Consider the following 21,023-nt stretch of genomic DNA (forward strand, 5'->3'; position numbering starts at 1 on the left):
CTGCATACCGTACAGTGTCCGCGGACGCGGTTCTAGTTATTTCTGGCGTCATGCCAATTGAGCTACTTGCTTACGAGCGAAAAGAGATTTACAATCTCAGTGCCGAGATAGGTCGAGCAGCTGCCGCGGCAAGGGCGCGCGAGCAACTAATCCAGCAGTGGCAACAAAACTGGAATGCGAGCACAAAAGGTCGAGGGACGCACACCCTGATAGCCGAGACCTTCAAACATGATTGAACAGACCGCCACATGGGGAAGTCGATTTCTACCTGACGCAATTCCTCACCGGTCATGGTTACTTCCGAGAATATCTTCATAGAATGGGAAGGGTGGTGGACTCACCGTTCTGTCACTACTGTGGAAACGTCGAAGATAACGTGCACCATACATTCTTCACATGCGAACACTTCTTGATTTCCGCACAGAATGTTGGAAGAAAGATACGGAGACATAACTCCAAAATAACATAGTTGGGGTAAGGATATCCAGTGCAGACAAGTGGGAAGCAGTTGCGGGATACGTACTCCGCTGCGAACGAGAGGACGGATGTCTACTGAGGACACCCGAATGAAACGCCCCTACAAAAGAGCAGCCTGCAGCATCTGAAGGCATGCAGAATTGCGGTGCCAGATGCGGAATTGTTGCGCGGGCGGTGGGAGTTTGGGTTTTAGTGGGTAGCCCAACTCGCTTCGGTGGGAGTCCCACACTCGGGGAAGGTAGTATAGGGACTAGCGCCCCCGGCCAGTGCATAAAGCATTTCCCTCTCCTACGAACAAAAAAAAAACCATTCGCATATGCAAAAACTCACAGATACAGTACTTTTGTCCAGCCATTTGAGTCGTCCGCTAATCGAATGGTTATTTGTAACAAAAAAGTTAAAGCAGATTAGGTGTTATGTGTGGCAGGGAATTAATTTCAATATCATTGATTGTTATTAGAAACCTGGATGTGACCTTTGTAAATATAACTCTTCACTCAAACATACCCTTTTAATTATTTTGATATATTTTCTTACACCGAAGAGATCGTCCATTGAAGTTTATGAGTTTGACGATAAACTAGAATTCAAGTCCCGTATAAACACCTGCGTGATTAGTGCTTGCAGAGTGTTGGCTTTTCTTAAACGCTGGGCTAAGGAATTCAACGATCCTTATGTCACTAAAGTTCTATATACCTCTCTAGTAAGAGTCTTACTGTAATACCGATTGTGGAATATGCATCTGTACTATTGAATCTGTGTAGAAACAGTTCATTTTATTTTACCTTGGGACTCGTATAAAAATCTGCCACCCTACAAAGATCGCCTGAAGCGGGGCACCGAATTGAAAGAACTTATATCAGCAAATCCCACGAGTGGTTTTTTAGTACCACTCTCTTCTCTCGGCAAAAAAAAGCTAAACCATACTTCTTGCATTTACCCTTAAAACATTTATTTAGGCGAAAAATACCGAAATTACTCATTTTTTCATTGTCCCTCGAAAAAATCATAATTGTTTTTTTTTTTAATAGCTTTGGTATGTTTCCAAATATAATGTTCATGTTTGAGACAATAGACGTTGGCATCAAATACAATATATCTGTAAAGTAAATCTGTAATTTTTGATATTTTACGATTTTTTTAATTTTAATAATTTAAGTTTCTTCAAAATGTTAAAATTAAAGGATGGAAATGTTTTTCTTTCCAAAATTGACGAATCCAGTGTAATAAGACCAGTGTCTCACCAATTGAAAAACAAATACATTGAGTAAGAGATGACTATGAGAAACTAACATTCCATTTTAACAATTTTTATTGGTGCACTCGAAATTCAAACTAAAATTGTTATATATGTCCATGAAGAAAGAAATATAAATGTGCATGAGAAATGCTGTGTAAAAATCTTAAACGCCAAAATTTAATTACTTTTAAATAATATGGCTTTTAATTTAAGACGTTTCAAAGACGATCTATTTCAGAATTTGGTTGAACGCCCGATTTCAAAATTTGTTTGAAAAGCACTCTAACTCAGCTGAAAATATATTGAAAATATGTTTAGAATTCTGAGATAGCGAATCTTCGTATTGAGATTCATGATACGGGGATTTCCGGGATCGACCTGACGAAGGTTGTCATGCTAATCGGCTACGACAGCCGCTTCAGCAGGAAAATTCGGACGGCGGTCCGAAATACATCCTGAAGCAGCTATAACAACCCTGCGGAACTTACGCCCACCTACGTATGGCAATTGACCGAGGTGAAGTTTGCGTGTAATCGTCTATGGCATATGCAGGAGGTGTACATTTCTGGCCCTGAGTTTGACTCTATGCCAGCTCTGAGCAGATGTAGCCCCATAATTGGGCAACCTTTGATCGATTTCGCCGACCTAAACGGGGTTAGATCGCCCTTGGTCGGGTAAAGCCCCGAGTCATTGCGGTACGTAGAACCGGCTGCCGTGATAATGTAAGTAAGAGTACTCGGTTTAATCAGGAGCAATTTAAAAACGCTCCAATTTCACCTCACTAATGTAATTTATTTCACATATGGCAGCTTAGTGTGGTGACTATTCTTAGACCGATGACAGCTACGTGTTAACCGTTTTGCACATTCTCTGTCGAAGAACTTGTGAATAAATTAAAAAAACAATAAAGTGGCATAAATTGTGTGTTATAACTAAGAACAAAAGGGTTGGAAAAATCAGGAGGAATTCAGTTTCATCGGAAGACAAATCTGTGTGCAACCTTTGCGTGGAAATCGGTCCGCAAAAAAGTGCAATTGCTGCAGCAGCGAAATATTTTTTGGCAGGTGTGGTAGCCATTCTATTGAGTGCGATAGTGATACAAGCGGAGTGAAATTAGTGCAACATCACTTTTTGAGCTAAGCAAATTTGCAAAATTCCCAATAATATAAATATACAGATATAATATAATTAGTTATTGAATTCGCAGAAACCAAATCTATTGAGTTTCGTGTATTGCAAAACAGCAAATTAATACATATGTGTGCGTAACTGGCATTTATTCTCAGGTGGCATCCAGACAGCTGCATTTGTGTCGAATACTATGGCCATCAGCTTTACGTAGGTATGTATGTGAGCTAGTGAAAGTTGACAAAAATTTTAGGTGTGATTAAAGAAGGTCAAATGGTTTTCGGTGTATACGCGCAAAAGTAGGTTTTGTGGAAAAAATCGCGTGAAATCGAGCCCATACTTTGCTTCAGCGAATGTGATGGGTTCCGTTTTAAAGTTATTCTGCTCCCTTTTTAATATCAGGGTTGAGGTCAATCGGTGGAATTTCGCAGACACACTGACAAAAATTTATTAAGATTTTTACTCAATTCTGCACATATGGTATGTAATCTTTAATTTTGTTTTACAACTAATTTTCCGTTGAAAATTTGAAAATGTAACTCGAATAATTTTTAATTTAAGTTTGGAGGTTTCTAATTGATATCATTGAATTGATGTCATTTTTTCGTTTGATGCTTAATTTGCTACTATACCATTATTGTTTAGAGAATTTACAAGATTTAACCGAAACCTGTGCGTTGGAGGCCTTCGGCCGCGCTTAGGGATTATAACCCTTGATATAATTCTCCTTCCTGTGTTGCCGGCAGACCTGTTAAATAATGATTATTAATTAAAGCATGTTTTTGGGTAACCGATTAATGATTAAATATCATTAATTGCACCTTTTCAATGGGTATTATTATTACTTCAATAAAAGCGTTGTAAAAAAAATTAATTAGTTTTAGTTACATAATTATTTTGTTCTTTTTGATTATTTAAAATAATTTTTTAAAATTTGAATAGATCAATATAATTATTTGATTAATTTCAATTATTTTCAACTTTTTTTTAATTACATGTTTAATATTTGTAGTTATTTGATTATTTTCAATTATTTTTGATTTTTTTAATTACGTAATAAATATGAATGACTGATTATTTTCAATTATTTTTAGTTTTTGTTTTCAATTTTATAATATATTAAATATATAAAAAACCAGCCCTGGTTGCTTTGTTATTTTATTTGTTAAATTTTTATAAAAATGATGTCCATACTACATAAAAACCGCTTACTATACGTACATCAGACTTCCAAATTTGGTGTAACACTTAGGAAAATTCAGTACTTTCGTCATTATACTACATACAAAGTCTACACTTCTTAATAAGATTTTTTAGAAAAATTTAAAGGATGCACTTTTGTAGCCCAATGAATTTTTGTAAGGCAAAGCGCAAATTTCAAAAACAATATCTTTAAGAAATCATATCTTACTTGTAAACAACAGTACAAGATTTACTCGTACAGTGAATTTGGTTTCAGTTATTTAATATTAACTTATAAAAATTTGCCTGCCAAACACAACCTTATCTATTTGGAAAAATAATTAAAAATAATTGCAGGTAATCAAATAATTAAAAACAATCAAATAATTTATAAAAATCAAGCAATTATGTAAGAAAGTTAAAATAATCATTAAAATTATGCAAAAAATTACTGATTACTAATCGTAATGGAAATTTAACAGCTCTGGTTGCCCGGGAAGAGGGGCGGAAGTATTTTTGCGCAGAACTTTCTGTTTTTTGCAAATAACTTTCGAATGAACTAAAAAATTCGTTTTGGGATTATTGTTGTTGGTGTTAAAACGCGTCTATGGCTTTGACTCACAATTAGCTCATTATTTTGCGCCTGGCATCACTCGGATGTTGCAACAAGAAGCTATCGAAAAAACGTAGGTATAATAATCAGCTGCTAGTTTCAATTTCAGCCCCAAGTAGGTACATGCATGCATAAGTTGTGTTTCACAACGAAAAACTATTCAAAATTTTTACTGTACTCTGCTGGAAAGCGTTTCTTAACACAAAAAATTTGCAGTAGAGAGCCATAAAGAGAGCGTAAAAAACGAGAGATGGGCAAATTTCTGCTGGCGAAATTTCTGCCAGCAGAAACTTGCAGTCATATTTATGTTTACGAAGCAGCTGTTCAAAACGCGAAAGGTAAAATTTGACAAGTTTATTTTAATTCGTTTTAATAATAAAAAAATGAGTGCATCATTATCAAAACACATTGAAATATTGCAGAATGTAAGTATTTGTACATGCATTTGAAGATGTATGTGTGTGTGTGTGTGTATATACAGTGATTGCAAATTTTCTAATTTTTGTTTCTTTATTTTTTTCCTCTTTCGATCTCTGCGAGGAAAATTCTACTCTTCGCCAATCTGCTGTCATCAGCTGTAAAAAGTTAAGAAACACGCCTATATATACATACATACATACATATGTACATACTGCTGTCATTTTTGTGTAAATATATCGTGAGCGTAAAATTTACCTGCATCAGTTGGAATTCGATACACAGTTGTATTTGGAATTATTTGGTTTAAATTTTATTAATTTGGGTTTTTAAGTACATGTGGAACTTAATGTGTATGTTATAAATTATTTGTAGAGTTTATACATGTACATATGCCAAAGACTAGGAAAAAAAAAACAATATTGCTTTCACCGCGGCAGTTTCACATCAGGGATGTTGCGAATATTTACATTCGCATTCGCTATTCGAATGATTCTGGAGACATAAAAAAATGTTAAATTAAAGCTCAATTGAAGGACTATCTTAAAGAAAAACGAGCTTAACTCGGTGATTGGTGGAAAACTAAACTAAAATACGACAAGTTGACAGATCTGGCCCGCAAATATTTGAGCGCTCCACCCGCCAGCGTTCCTTATATACGAGCCTCTAAGAAATCGCCTCATTGGAGAAAAGGCAGCAAAATTACTTTTTTTTTGAAACATAATACCTATGCCCCTTTTGAACTTTTGACTACTAGATTAAAACTCTGTATAATGTTCTATAATGTACGTTCTTCGCCGAATCTACGAGCCGACAACGTGCATTGTTTACATATACAAAATTAAGAATGTACTTCCAAGGTTAAGTTGATTATAGCTTTTTTAATGTTATTCCTAACATTCGCACATTCGCATTCCGGAAAATATGACATTCGAAACATCCCTATTTCACATGCACGCATGCAATTTATTTATCCAATTACGTTCCTGCGTTTTCACTTGATGAGCTCACGTTCAATAATGGCAATAATAATGAAGTAAAGAATTGGAAAAAAGTAGCTTTGTTTTTCAAAAACTGTAAATGTTACTATCAAAATAATTTCTAGTAACAAAAATATGCGCTAGTGCCAAAAATTAAGGCTTTCTGCAATTGCCACCAAAAGCTCTACATATTAATGGAGTAATCCGAAGAATGTGGAAGGTACTGTAATATTGGTAGTGACTTGTTTCGTATAAGCATGAATTCATATGCGGTGTATTCACATTTTGAGAGCACCAATATGACCGTCATATGCCCAGACTTTTGTTTATAATCAATTAACTTTAGAATACACAAACAACGAGGAACCACTGGCACTAAGAAGGATTGGTTGTCAGACGGCGCAGTCGACGCTAATACATATTAATCGAGGTGAGTTCAAATAAATATAATGCAATTTGTAAACTTTAAATACACAAATTTTTTCAAAATATATTTTCGTTAGCAAGGAAGATACCTATCAGAAGTTGACTTGCATTAAGTTTATAAGAGAAAGTCAAATTTCATTACTGGACTGGTAACTATAATGGTGGATAAAGACGAAGAAAAGAATATTGTATCAAACAATATAGTCCAGAACCAGGATCAAAATAGTATAACGCAAAAATCCCAAAATTCCTCGCCACCATCATATACGCCAAATGCATCTATAAATACGGGAGCAAGCTGCAGTCAGAGCGCGGTGAATCCATCTCACTCGGTAGGCAGTCATAACCATCCAAAATTGATACCCATCCAGAGTGTACTAAACACCACTGAATCACACCATCAGAGTCCTACCGCATCGAGTCATCAAACTAAAGGTCATGATAATACGGCAACGGCAGCATTCCCACAGTTTCTTACCAGCGGTAGCAATGCCCATGCTCAAGTAGCTACCGAGTTGCCACAAGAAGACGAGGAAAGGCTGGAGAAGCTGTTCAAGCGTCTTGATCGGGATGGAAATGGTCGAATAGATATTCATGATCTTTCTGAAGCGTTACGAGAGTTTGGTCTTTCGAGTGTCTACGCTGAGGTATGTACATACCTCCGCAGCCCAACTACTATCCTAAAGTTACAACTCAGCATAAGTGTGTGTGTGTTTTTTAACAGAAACTATAGTTTCAGTATACTGATTGTGAAATATGTATGCATATCGGCGAAAGAACTATTGTTTGGCTTTTTAGATAACTTTCCTATAACAAATTAATACTTTGCTCTATTAAATTTTGTTATCTTTATTAACTTTACTTCCAGAAATTTCTGGAGCAATCTGATATTAATCAAAGTGGCGATGTTGGGCTTGCCGAGTTTGTTTTCTATGTACGAGAACATGAAAAGAATTTGCGACTACAGTTTTCGCACTTGGATAAAAACAAAGATGGTGTGTAACTTTCGTCGATGCTTATGTCCTATTCTTGTTGAAATATGTATTCTTATTTATTAAACAGGTAAAGTAGACTTGGAGGAACTAATCGACGCCTTCAAAGATTTGGGCATAGAAGTTGACCCAGAAGAGGCAACAAATCTACTGTCACGGTGGGTGCTTGCAAATTAGTATAATGAAATATTAAAAATATTTGACTACTTTTTTAACTGTCTGTAGCAGTTTGATTAGTTGTAGATTAACTGTTAATCATATTTAGATATTTTTTTCAAACACTGTCATCAATTTTCATGTTCACTACATCTTTTGCAAATGCAACTGTCTGATTTGAATTCTAGCAGGCATCTTGCAGACGCATACATTTTCACGTGTGAGCACCCTGCGGACCATTTTTTTCAAAGTATTCTGAACTGTAAAGAAATTTTAAGGAATTCGTAAAGATCTCATTCGAATTTTCTAAAATTAAATAAACTGTGCCAGCTTCGATTCTTTTACGAAATTTCCGAAGAAAATCGGTAAAGCAATGAAAATAATGATACTATGTGAAGAATTTTTTGCAGAATTTTTTCACAGCCTCCTTCATTTTTCGCACAGAAATTTCTTTAGGAGTTCATTACAACCAATTCATATAATTTTCTTTGAAGATTCGTAAAAAAATCAGAAACAGAAATAAGATACTTCTTAAGATTTCGATAAGATTGCGGGAACTTTGGTTTGCAGGGCAGTTAGTTTTTCATATACATACTTATATAGCTATCACATTTAAATACAATCTCATTTTATCATAAACAAGTGTTCCATTCAACCTTAAAACCCCAAACATAATACTTTTTAGCAATTTTTAGTTCGCCCAAAAGATTTAGGGTAAGTCCAGACATACATAACGACACTTATATGCTTCCAAAATGCATACATATGTAACTGAGAACGTAAACTACTTGATTTTTCAAAGGAGTTACCTAGCCTGCTTTGGGTAGTTTAAGGCATATTGCCGTGCAGTCGCCTTTATGAAAAAAAAAAAAAACAATTGCAAAAAACAAAACGAAAATTTATAAAGTTACCGAACACTAACCAATTTATATATATCTTTAATTACTAGATAAGTGACAAAAGAGTTGAAGTCCAATTTATTTAGTTCATAAAACTCCTAAGTTTGGCTTCATTTGATGTTTGCATTTTTCGTTCCCTATTAGGATTAAATACGAATACTCAGATTTAAGGTGAGATCGTGTGTAGATTAAGTAAAGTGTATGTGAGTGACGTGCACATGTTCAGTGTCGGAATGTAAATATGTATATGTATGTATGTATTTATGTATATATGTATCGGTGACAAGTACGTTTATGCATGATTTTTAATTTTTGTTTCTTCTTTTCATGTTATTTCGAATTAATTCTATATTATCATATGCAATTTATTTATAATGTTTCTTATCTTGCAATTAATTATACAGAATGGATCAAGATGGCAGTTTAAATATTAGCTTTAATGAATGGCGCGATTTTCTATAATGGCACCATCCACGGACATTCACGATTGATAAAATTCTGGCGGCATTCTACTGTAAGTATTTTTTATAAATGAACATATTTTTATTAAAATAGTTTATTGCGCATATGAACAACACAGTGATGGATAAAACATTGGCAAATGAAACAATGTTTTATAAAGGCTGGCTGTTTCTTTTCGTTAAGTTTAAGAGCTTGGCACTGGAGAGTATTTGGCATAGCTCAATTTTAGGAGAAATATCCGTCATCTATTGTCAAGTTAGGACAACCTCGGTTTCGGCTTTGTGTCATTTATTTTGTTCTCTTAACAGGATTAGATCAATAATTCGCTTGAAAATAATTGGTACAACTAGCGTTTCAGAAATATTGTATCCTTTTTATGATACGCATATGTATAGATTATGTATGTACATACATATGTATATACCGAGCCCTAACCGCCAAAATAACGTAAGCGACATTTTTTCAAAATTTTATTTTTGATGCAGAAATATTCCTCGGGCATCCAGATGTATTTCTGCATCGAAAAGAAAATTTTGAAAAAAAATGGCGCTTACGTTATTTTGGGGTTAGGGCTCGATACGTGTACATACGTACCTAGCTGTGTAAATACTATATATGTATGTGTTTCGTGGCACTTCAGCATTTGTTTACTAACAATTCACCAATTAGGGGCTGCAAAATCAAAAAAAAAAAAAAAAAATGATAACAGTCTCATGCGCGTGTAAATTATTATTTTGGACGACCCGTCACGTTCACCTCGGAAACAGCATGCAATTAAATACAAACTGTCGATTTGGTTGAAAATATAATGCTATCCATTCTCTTATCCACGCCCATCACGCCCATATTGCACTAGGCGAATATCATCTAGATTTAATAAAACTAGTATAAAGATAAAGTGTCGCTTTGTAAATCTATTTAAATTCATTACAATACGGGGAAATAAATGATAAATTATTGCACCTCTGTACAGCGGAAAAGTACCAACCTTTATTGAAATCTTTTGAAATGCAAATGACAAGAATTTGGGCAGGCCGCTGCTTTTAGTATAAATAGGGGGGCTTGTCCGAGTTACTTTTGGTCTTTCTCCTGACTTGTATGCAGGTATTTTGATAGCTCATGACTGATTAGAAAATATCTATATTCATATGTTAGTATACATACATATACATATTTATATGCAAAAACATGTATAAAGCAGGGATGTTGCGAATATTTGCATTCGCAACCGTTATGCAAATGATACGCATCATTTTACACATTCGCATTCGACATTCGCATTCTCATCAAATGATACGAATGTTTGCGAATGCGAATGTGTCCACTCTAATATTGTTGAAATGGCTCTAAGTCTGTTTAACCAGGGTCTAACGGTTAAGTAGTATATCAAGCAACATATAATTTTAGAATCTGAAGACATTAAAATGCGAAATAAAAGCCTATCTTAAACAAAAACGCGCTCATCTCGGTGAAAAACCTCTCGATTGGTGGAACAATAAACTAAAATACGACAAATTGACAGATCTGGCACGCAAATTTTTCAGCGCTGCACCTGCCAGAGTTCCGGCCTTATATACGAGCCTCTAAGAAATCGCCTCATGGGAGAAAAGGCAGAAAAAATACTTTTTTTTTATATAATATGCCCCCTTTGAACTTTGACTACTAGATTAAACCACTGTATAGGTTAAGCCCTCATTAAACGTTCTAATAATTTACAAAATTTTTAAGTTATAAAAACGATGACTTAAGTTGATTATAGTGTTTTTTTTTTTACTATTATTCCTAACATTCGCATCCGCACATTCCGAAAATATGACATTCGAAACATCTCTAGTATAAAGTATAGCTATACATGTGTACATTTGAATATACATACATACATATCGCACACCGTCTTCAAAAGAGTCACAACTCAAAATAACTGACGTTCGTCAAAAAATGTGAAAAACTATTTCGTAGCACAGTTAATCATATGGGCAAGGACGACTTTACCTAAGGTTTTTTTAACAAATTATAACAAAAATTTGCTTCAGCTTTTGCTGAAAGGTAAATAAAAGGTGTTGTGTACATTTTTAGCGCATAATTTCAAAAATGCCAAATTTTGAGTTGTGACTCTATTGAAGACGGCGTGCGATATGTATTTGTATACGCGTGTCCATACAGCAAATATAAACGCTGTTCTATATGAGCTTTTTTGATCGTCAGATGCCAATAACAACAATAAAATTCAATGTACTTTGCACCGAGCAAGTGGCTCTGCCTGCCTGTGTATTGGTGAGAGGAAAAACATGATAATGTTTTGTGCTTGATGGGCTTATCTCTTCCTAGCACACCAAGTTCAGTCTCTGTTCATCATGCTCATATAGAAGACGCGTTTCGGCGCTCGCTTGCAATTGCGGTGATTACATAACATAACGCAAAAACAACGAAGTAATTTAGTTTGCACTTTCTCGGAATTACTTTGATTTGTAATCCTTTCCGAAACGTTTGTTTATGTATGTAAACAGTTTTTGACAAATATTGCTACCTATTCGAAAAAGAGCACCAGCAGCGATAGAAGTCCGTGTATTGGATCTTTCAAGCTTTTTACGTGGGAAAATCCTAATTCGAAGTAGTTTGTAATTTTCCAAAGGAAATAAATTTAGTGTTCCGGAATCCGATCATCGAAGGGTAGCACGAGTGCAGTGACCAATACTTTGCGGTGCTGTCAATTCGCGTTATCGAAAATAGAATTGGTTTTTGCAAAAGCACCTTTTAAAAAGTTGCCAACTTCGTGTTTTGGGATTTTTCGGATTTCCCATCATTATTAATTAAGTTATAAAATGCTGCGCAGCTACAACAACAACTGGCCAACTGATTACCAGAATCTCCAGCAAATGGCCATACAAGGTGATGTGCTGGAAGATTTTGTAGTGATTTTTCGTGACGTCATGACACGGGTACGTACATTAGAACATTTAAATGTTGAAAACAGAAACAGAAACAGAGGAAATGAGTCATTCTTATCTTTCACGTCAGCGGCTTCGCGGAAAAGATACAAAAAGAAATACACATTTCGAAAGCCATTCGCTTAAAAACCCCCTTGACATTCCAGTCTAGACGTATGTATGTATTCATATGTAACTTATGTATTATTAATATAAGCTTCAATAATTGTTAAATATTTACATTTGTCTATACAAATCGCTTCAATAACCGGATTGTTTTGGTTTAGTGGCGATAAGCATCAAATGCAAGATTTTCTCTTGAGTCAGTTTTTATGCTCTTCTCTTATAACTTTTCGACTCTCAATTTTATGTATTGTCAAAGTACACCCATTAAAACACACATCGTTGTACTTAATTGATTTTGAATTAATTTGGATATGTTTTAGTATGTGCATGCGGCTGCGTGTAAAAAACTGTAAAGCATTCACGCGTTTTCTTTGTCATTACACAGTGACATTTCTTATCACTCTACATATGTACATATATTCTACTGCGGTGACAGCTGTAGCTGAGTGGTTAGAGTTGCGTACTAGATACCACTCCGTAAGACTAAGGTTCGATTCCTGCTGGTCGAATACATATCGCAAAAAATTACAGAAATAATAGTTTTTCTTAACAGCGGTCGCCCCTCGATAGGCAGTGGCAAACCTCTGAGTGTATTTTTGCATTGAAAAGGCTCCTCATTTGTCATTTGGAGGCGGCATAAAACTGTGTGAATCCCCCCTTTGTCTAACAGCATCAAGACCAGACGCACCACACACACACACACACACACCACAAATCAGAGAAGAAGGAGAATCTCTGCCAAACATTTAGCAGAATTACAAGTTTTTTTTTTCTTTTTATGGGGACCGACCCGGTGTAATGTTAATACATAATTATATACACACACATATGTAGATCTGTATGCATGTACATACATATATTTTGTTAGATGTTTACACAAATGCTGACGTTTGGCTTCTTTACGTATTTCAACTGCGTGCGCATAGAAACAAGTCGGTGTTTTTTAATCGCCGACCAAAAGCTTTTAAATTGAAAGATTAAAACTAGAAACACATATATATATATATATGTACTTACATATGGCATTTCTATAGGCCGTTTTTTGCAGTTATTTGTTAACTAACAGAAAAATAACTGTTTTTAACTAATGGTTAACTAAAGGATGTACATGCATTGATTAACTACCAGTCAACTATTAGCAAAATTGATACACTGAAATGAAAAGTTGGTCGGTTAACAAAATGCATCAGTTCACTAATGACTGTGAAAATGGCTCTATCAGGCAGCTTCTGCAATTCACTTCCGAGTGCATTTCAACCCCCTATCAATTTTAATCCAACGTGACTCTGGTTGAAATTCACCCGGAAATGAATTGCAGAACATGCCTGTACATACATACATACACATATGTAGCTACTAAATATAAACAAGTGATTGCTTGGGGTGCTGAATATACTCAGTTAAAACTTTTTTGGACTAGTACCAAAGTAGAGCGACGAAGGAGTAATCAAAGCACTTTTTTTTAATTATTCTATTCTGATTCCTCGCTTATTGATACGTTATTATCTAAATGAACTAAGGAATATAATAAGAGAGGAGGTAGGAGGTCAAGAGAAGCTCAACAGAAAAAACTCCCTTGATCCTCCGCTGGGAGCTTGACCGCANGGACTAGTACCAAAGTAGAGCGACGAAGGAGTAATCAAAGCACTTTTTTTAATTATTCTAAAAAATTGTATTGATTCCTCGCTTACTGATACGTTATTATCTAAATGAACTAAGGAATATAATAAGAGAGGAGGTAGAAGGTCAAGAGAAGCTCAAAATAAAACTCCCTTGCTCCTCCGCTGGGAGCTTGACCGCTAGGGCATGCAATGTAAAATTATTATTGGCAGCAAAGACCGCGAAGTCTGTTCTGCATTTTCTAAGTTGAATGAACACAAAACGAAGTATCTCCTGTCATCAAACAATCAGTCAGATGTGGAACGCTGAGCTAGCTATATGGACTTTACAATGACATGGAGATAGTGCAGCGATTTAAAATACAGCGGCTTCGCTGGCTTCAGCATGCCGTTCGAACGACGACACAGACGTGGCTTCAATGAACTCGTCCATATCGCTTAGGCGGTTACAGCATTAAACAATAAGAATTAGAACAGGATGATACGTTAGGGTGGTAGGAACTGAGATCTGGTGGGTAAGTACCAGATCGNCACAAAACGAAGTATCTCCTGTCATCAAACAATCAGTCAGATGTGGAACGATGAGCTAGCTGTATGGACTTTACAATGACATGGAGATAGCGGCGATTTAAAATACAGCGGCTTCGCTGGCTTCAGCATGCCGTTCGAACGAACACATATGTACGTGGCTTCAATGAACTCGTCCATATCGCTTAGGCGGTTACAGCATTAAACAATAAGAATTAGAACAGGATGATACGTTAGGGTGGTAGATCAGGGTACTTGAGGTCAATGAAATTTTCTCGTCGAGAAAAGAACATCGAAATATCATAATTTAAGATCCGACTGTAAATGCCGATGATATGAGGAAAAATTTAAATATATTTAATTTTATATAATATAATAATAATAATATATATAATCAAAATACTTTACACTAAGGGATGTGCATACATACATACCTACATATATTGATGGTCCTATGCAATAACGACAAAATTCAAAAAATAAAAATCCTTACTACTGTTAAGTGGCTCTCGAATTCTTCTTGAATCCACGTCTAACCTTTAGTACTTACTTTAGAAATCATTATTGCTTACTTACTTTAGTAAGGGGGTTGAAAATCAATTAGACAACGATTAGAGACAAAGAGCCACTTAACAGTAGTACCAGTTTTTATTTTTCGAATTTTGAATTGTGTCGTTATTGCAGACGACCATCGATATGTACAAGTACCTATTGACATCATGGAAAAAGGCTCAACTTTAAATTTGTTTGGAAATATATTGGTGTGATCTCAGATGCTCTCCACCAACCGAAGCTAAGATCAGCTCTATAAGCATTTCCTATTTCCTGCTTCACCAGTGAAATTTTGAATTTATCAAATAAAGCCTTTTGCGTTGATGATGACTATATGTGCTCAGCACATTTTCAATGTATTTTCAGTTGAGATGGGGCGTTTATGAACCGAATTCTGAGATATGTTGTTTTTCAATCAAACGCCCTATGCGTTCTTAAAAATTTTTCGAACTAGCTGCCGAGATAGGTCGATATTCCACTCAGGTGTCGATGTATAATTTCTAAAAGCTATTAAACAAATTAGGGGATCAACTTCAAATTAACTGATTGTGCTTCAACAAAACGTCAATACAACTATGGAAAGCTTACAATCGATGAAGGAATCAATCATTTTCAAAAAATCTGCACAAATTTACTTGTCTGCACTGACTGACCCTGTACACATTTTACGTGTATGCTACACCTTCCTGAGTACATATCGAGCCTTAACCGCCAAAATAACGTAAGCGACATTTTTTTCAAAATTTTCTTCTTGATGCAGAAATGTATCTAAATGCTCTAGGAATATTTCTGCATCAAAAAGAAAAATTCGAGAAAAATGTCGCTTACGTTATTTTGGCGGTTAGGGCTCGATATGCACATAGGTACGTCCTGTGTAGGGGATTTTCGTAAACAGCTGTAAAATAAGTAGTGAACGGTGTACGGCATCGTGCCTTGTCATTTCGCTTAGATAAGATGTAGTTACAGAAACGCAAACAATTGCTTTAAAAACAACTGTTGACTACGCAAATGTGAATTTCAATTTGAATTGGATTTATTAATAAAAACAGTGCGCCTAATAAAACAATAGAGAACTCCTCTGTGTGGCGTGAAAAAGAAACTCGCACAAAAACAAATGCCCAGATATTTCGTTCAGCTATTTAAAACGCAATTTTGGTGCATGCATAAACACACATAAACATGTGTGAATGGAAGCTCATATCAAAATTTATTAAAATTTTTCAGACAAGTTGATTGATTAGTTTGTGCGTTAAATCCTTTTACGGAATTGTACATGCATTAGTATGTTTAAATTTGTAATGCATATGTATACAAGCATTTACATTCATATTTAGGTACAAAAACATCTAACATACATACATACATATGTATGTACATAAATACGCGTCAAAAATTTTTAGTCAATTAAACGAATAAACAAATACCTTTGCACATGACTGTGCATGTATGTACCTATACGTTTGTACTTACATATCTGCATGCAATAAAAACTTGGCACAGGCGTAAATTTGTTTATATTAATTAGCACCTCGTGATATCGAGACTTTTCTACTTGGAAAGCATTCTTGAAATGTATTTGTACTCTTGTACTATTCCTGTATGAAAACTCATTAGCACCAACCAAATTTTATTTAAAATTTATTATAAATATTCAATTCAAACATTTTTATAATTTAAAATTAATTTCTCCCAGAAAAGTCTTTGGCGTTGGTTTGTTTCATTTACCTATATGACACTCCTTCTCGGCTTCATCTTCTGAGCTTAATCTAAAACTGCAGCTTGTGCATTGCTGGGAGAAGTTATTGTGTATTATTTAATTGCATTTTTTCACGGTTACGGACGCGACAAATTTCAAACACAAATAAAATTTTAAATTCGATTTGTCGGGGGCGAATGGTTTTATTTTTTTAAACAAGTATTTTTCGCTCTTGGTTTACCCTTTTTGGGATATGCCCATATGTTATTCTGCAGCGTTCTGGTAGTGCGATATATAGAATATAACATTTTTGCTAAAAACACTACTATATACATATGTATGTATGCACGAATAGATATATGTATGTAGGAAAATGTGCCTATAGTTTTCTTAATTTTCAAGCGCAAATGTATTCATGGTCGTTCATTTTAGTAGAAGTCTCAAACTTGCCTATCGATGCATACATACCTACACTCAGAGACAAAAATATGAATACACTGACGTTTTTTTATTTATATTTTCCATACATACCAAATTTTTTGTTATTTTTTTATAAAAATATGGTTTGAACTGCAAAAACCAGCAGAATCATTTTTTTTTTTTCAGTTTCATACAGAACTCGTTCATCAAAATTTTCAACCTTTCAATTCCATTTCTAAAAAATTTTGGGAATGCAGAGTTTTGTAGATTTTTTTTTTGTCGAGGGTGTTGCGCATTTTCTTTTATATAAAAATAGATTTTGTTCATGCATTATATGGAAGAAAATGCGAAACACCTGACAAGAAAATTCTCAAAATTCAACGGTATTTTTTAGAGACTTGAAACTTGCACCTTATTATTCTAATGGGCTACAAAACAGCAAAATTTTTCTAAGAAAGGAATTAAAAAGTGGAAAATTTTGATGAAATGCTTTTAGTATTTCCTGAATTTTCCTGAGTTCTATATGAAATTTAAAAAATTTATTATGATGATTTTTTCTGTTGAATGAATATTTTTATAAAAAAAATTGGTATGGAAAATATTAATAAAGAAAATCGTCAAAACGTCGGGGCTATCCATATTTTTGAGGCTGACTGTTTATACATTTAAATGCTATACATGTAGTATGTAATTTGCATAATACAATTTTTTTTGTTGTTTTTGCTTTTTCAGTACCTTGACATTGGCGAAGATTTAAATGTACCTGATGATTTCACGCAAAGTGAAATGCAGACCGGCATGTGGTGGCGTCACCTGGCTGCAGGCGGTGTCGCGGGTGCAGTGTCGCGTACATGCACAGCTCCATTAGATAGGATAAAAGTGTTCTTGCAGGTAAATATACACATGAGTTTTTATTCTTCCGCTGCTTTTTCCACTTTCTTTGCTTTAAATATGTATTTTCGAATATTGGTAAACTAATAGTTTTTAAATATCCTGAAATTGACACAAACAGGTTCAAACACATAAAACCGGAATCTCTGATAGTTTAAGATATATGCTGAACGAGGGCGGCATCCGTAGTATGTGGCGCGGCAATGGCATTAACGTTTTGAAAATAGCGCCCGAGTCGGCAATCAAATTTGCGGCATATGAAAAGATTAAGCGGCTCATAAGGGGCGATGAGAAGCGACAGATGACGATTGGCGAACGCTTCATGGCGGGTGCAGCGGCGGGTGGTATTTCACAAACTATCATCTATCCAATGGAAGTATTAAAAACCCGGCTGGCATTGCGCAAGACCGGTCAGTATACCGGCATTTTGGATGCTGCGAAGAAGATCTATTTACTGGAGGGTGTACGAAGCTTTTATCGTGGTTACATTCCGAATATGTTGGGCATTATTCCTTACGCCGGCATTGATCTGGCAGTGTATGAAACCTTGAAGAAAAAGTATTTGAGCAGTCATAATACGGAGCAGCCAAGCTTTCTCGTTCTTTTGGCTTGCGGCAGTGCATCTAGCACCTTGGGACAGGTGTGCTCCTATCCATTGGCTTTGGTACGGACACGACTTCAAGCGCAAGGTATACAATTATCAGCAAAATTCTTCGCTTAAGCGCTTGAAAGTTTTAAGTTTAATTTTTGACTTTTTCAGTTGTGACCAAAAATAAGCAACCATCAGTGGGCATACCACTAAGACAAGCGGTTGCAATCAACGACGACAACATGTTTGGTGTCTTTCGCAAAATCATACATAATGAGGGCATATTTGGTTTGTATCGAGGCATTACACCAAACTTTATCAAAGTGCTTCCGGCAGTTTCCATTAGCTATGTGGTGTATGAGTACTCAAGCCGTGCATTGGGTGTGAATATGACGTGATCGCTCTACCTTAGGATCAATATGTTAACATTTTAGTGGTCTTATTAAATGCCGTCGGCTCAGAAGCCCATGTGAATTGCTCTAGCACTTTATTGTACTGTTGTACTTTTACTCCCAGTAACTCTGCCTATATTTAAATGCTACAATTGTGTGTAATTCATTTTCTTCGATTTAGTAATATTGTAGTGATAATTTAGCAAAGATGCTCCGCGTGATACTAATTGCTAATTACATAATAAACAAATTGAAAAATGAATAGCTGATGGAAAATATAAACAAAAAGAAGGATGAGAGTCGTTGACTTAAATATATAATTTAGTTTATATAAACTTATTATAATATGTATGTATATTAGCAGATCATAGATTATGTACATATGTAATGCTAAATATTTATTTCTATACTATTTTTTACGAAAACGAAAACATGCTAATGGAACACAATGTTGAACGGATGTGTGTGTACATCGTAGATTTTAATTTATTTATTTAGTTAAATTGCAATTGGCACATTTAAGTGAAAATGTTTAGGTATATTTGTATGCAGTATGTATGTTAATATAAACAACTTTTTAAATAAAAAATATCGAAAAGAAAATGCAGCTCTTCTTCGTAAGGCAATTCAATTATTGGCGAAAATAAACTAATTCAAATGAATCATAAATTTTCAAAAACCCTATATATGTACATACAAATACATATATGACGAGTAAAGCCCTATCAAGTGATTCTCAAAAATTTGTAGGTATTCGCTCTATCCTGCTTAAAGTGGATATAATAGGGGTATTCTCGAAGTATTGCAAGCCTTGCACGGTTTGCAAAGCTGTCCCATAGGATAACCGGTTTTTACCATTGCAATCCGTGCACCGTGCAAGGGCTTTGCAAGACTTCGAGAATACCCGTAATATATAACCTGATAACCAGGCAGGCCACCAGGCCTTGCTGACGTAAAAATACTGTGCAAAATGTCCTAAGTTTGTTCATGTTATTGACAATTATATTTAATTTCTCCAGAACAACAGTAGATAACGGACTGAAACTTTAGACTCTTGTAGGTAAATATTTACACTCTCATATAAAAACAGCAACAATTTATTATACATTGATAATTGGTTGTACAATAACCTTTATAAACAATTGTTTCTTATTTCACGTATTCACTCTTAAAAATTATGTAGCCTTATACAAAAAATTGTGTCCTATCATTATTTCTGTGTCAGCATAAACATTAAACATAAGTACTTTACATTTATACACTTTTCTAAAAAAAAAATTCGTGACTGTGAAATTTTCGAGAATGACTTAACATGGCTCTACTCTGATATATATACTACTACCACATGTGTTTATTATCAACGTATATATATATATATTAAAGTCTTTAAGATAGTTCAGATATGAATAACTTATTTAGCATTACTATGGAATAAAATATACATAAAAAAATGCATACGTTTGAGGCTGCAGTTAAAAAAAAAACATCGCATTAAGTCTAACTTCTTAACATAAAGAACTGAAAAAGATGTCTAAGATTAAGAAATCACTTCAATCAAAACTAAAACAAACAAACATGCATACATACATACAGACATACATACATACAATACATAGTTATAATAGCAAACAAATGACGAGATTATTGTAGAATATTTTTATGGTAAATGATCATAGATGATTTCAGAAATCGGTAAAAATTAAATATGTAATTAATTAATAATAATAATGTGGAATGTAGATAAACAATAACAACAATTACCAATTGAATGTGTCTAAAAACATATTTTTATATGCTAGCCTTTTGATTATGCCACACTGCATTTGTATTAATTGATTTCATACATACATACATACATCATATCTTAATACTCCCTACGCAAGTACGATTTCTAAATGAGAAGTTATCTTCAAAAAAAAAGACCAAATTTTTATGCATTTCTCTCTCTTTCTCTCTCTCTGGTTGACTTATTTGTTTGTGATTTATGCAGGACTCAACTTTCAAATAAAATAAAAAAGTTTAATTCTTTAAAAACAAAATTTATTTAGAATTCATTAGGTTTTTTGGGAAATCAAAAATACTTGTAAGTAGCTGGTTGACTATATTCCTTTCAGTTTACAGGGGTCCTATGAGTTTAAACTAGGATATTTTTTTGAAGGACGTATCTTCTCTCTCTAGTAATATCTCTAATCTTGACCACCAAGACGATTTTTATGCCGAAATTCTGCTGTAGTATCACAAATGAATTTCAATAAACATTTTAAGTTGCAATAACACATATTTGATTTATACCTTAAGCAAATACTTCAAA

General features: G+C 34.6%; 1 protein-coding gene across 1 annotated transcript; it reads left to right on the forward strand.

Annotated features, from left to right (window-relative positions):
• The first annotated feature begins 6,094 nt into the window (after positions 1-6,094).
• Positions 6,095-20,751, forward strand: LOC108367227 (calcium-binding mitochondrial carrier protein SCaMC-3-like). Its single transcript, XM_017621821.1, is given in 11 exon segments — positions 6,095-6,467; positions 6,541-6,795; positions 6,868-7,110; positions 7,332-7,458; positions 7,526-7,613; positions 8,915-8,964; positions 8,967-8,996; positions 8,999-9,024; positions 17,573-17,731; positions 17,853-18,420; positions 18,492-20,751. Coding segments are annotated over 10 exon segments (1,692 nt in total). The 5' UTR covers positions 6,095-6,467; positions 6,541-6,621; the 3' UTR covers positions 18,719-20,751.
• Positions 20,752-21,023: the final 272 nt, after the last annotated feature.

The sequence above is a fragment of the Rhagoletis zephyria genome, unplaced genomic scaffold (assembly GCF_001687245.7).
Source record: "Rhagoletis zephyria isolate East Lansing unplaced genomic scaffold, Rhagoletis_zephyria_1.1 Rzeph_scaffold_02595, whole genome shotgun sequence".
NCBI classification, from domain to species: domain Eukaryota; kingdom Metazoa; phylum Arthropoda; class Insecta; order Diptera; family Tephritidae; genus Rhagoletis; species Rhagoletis zephyria.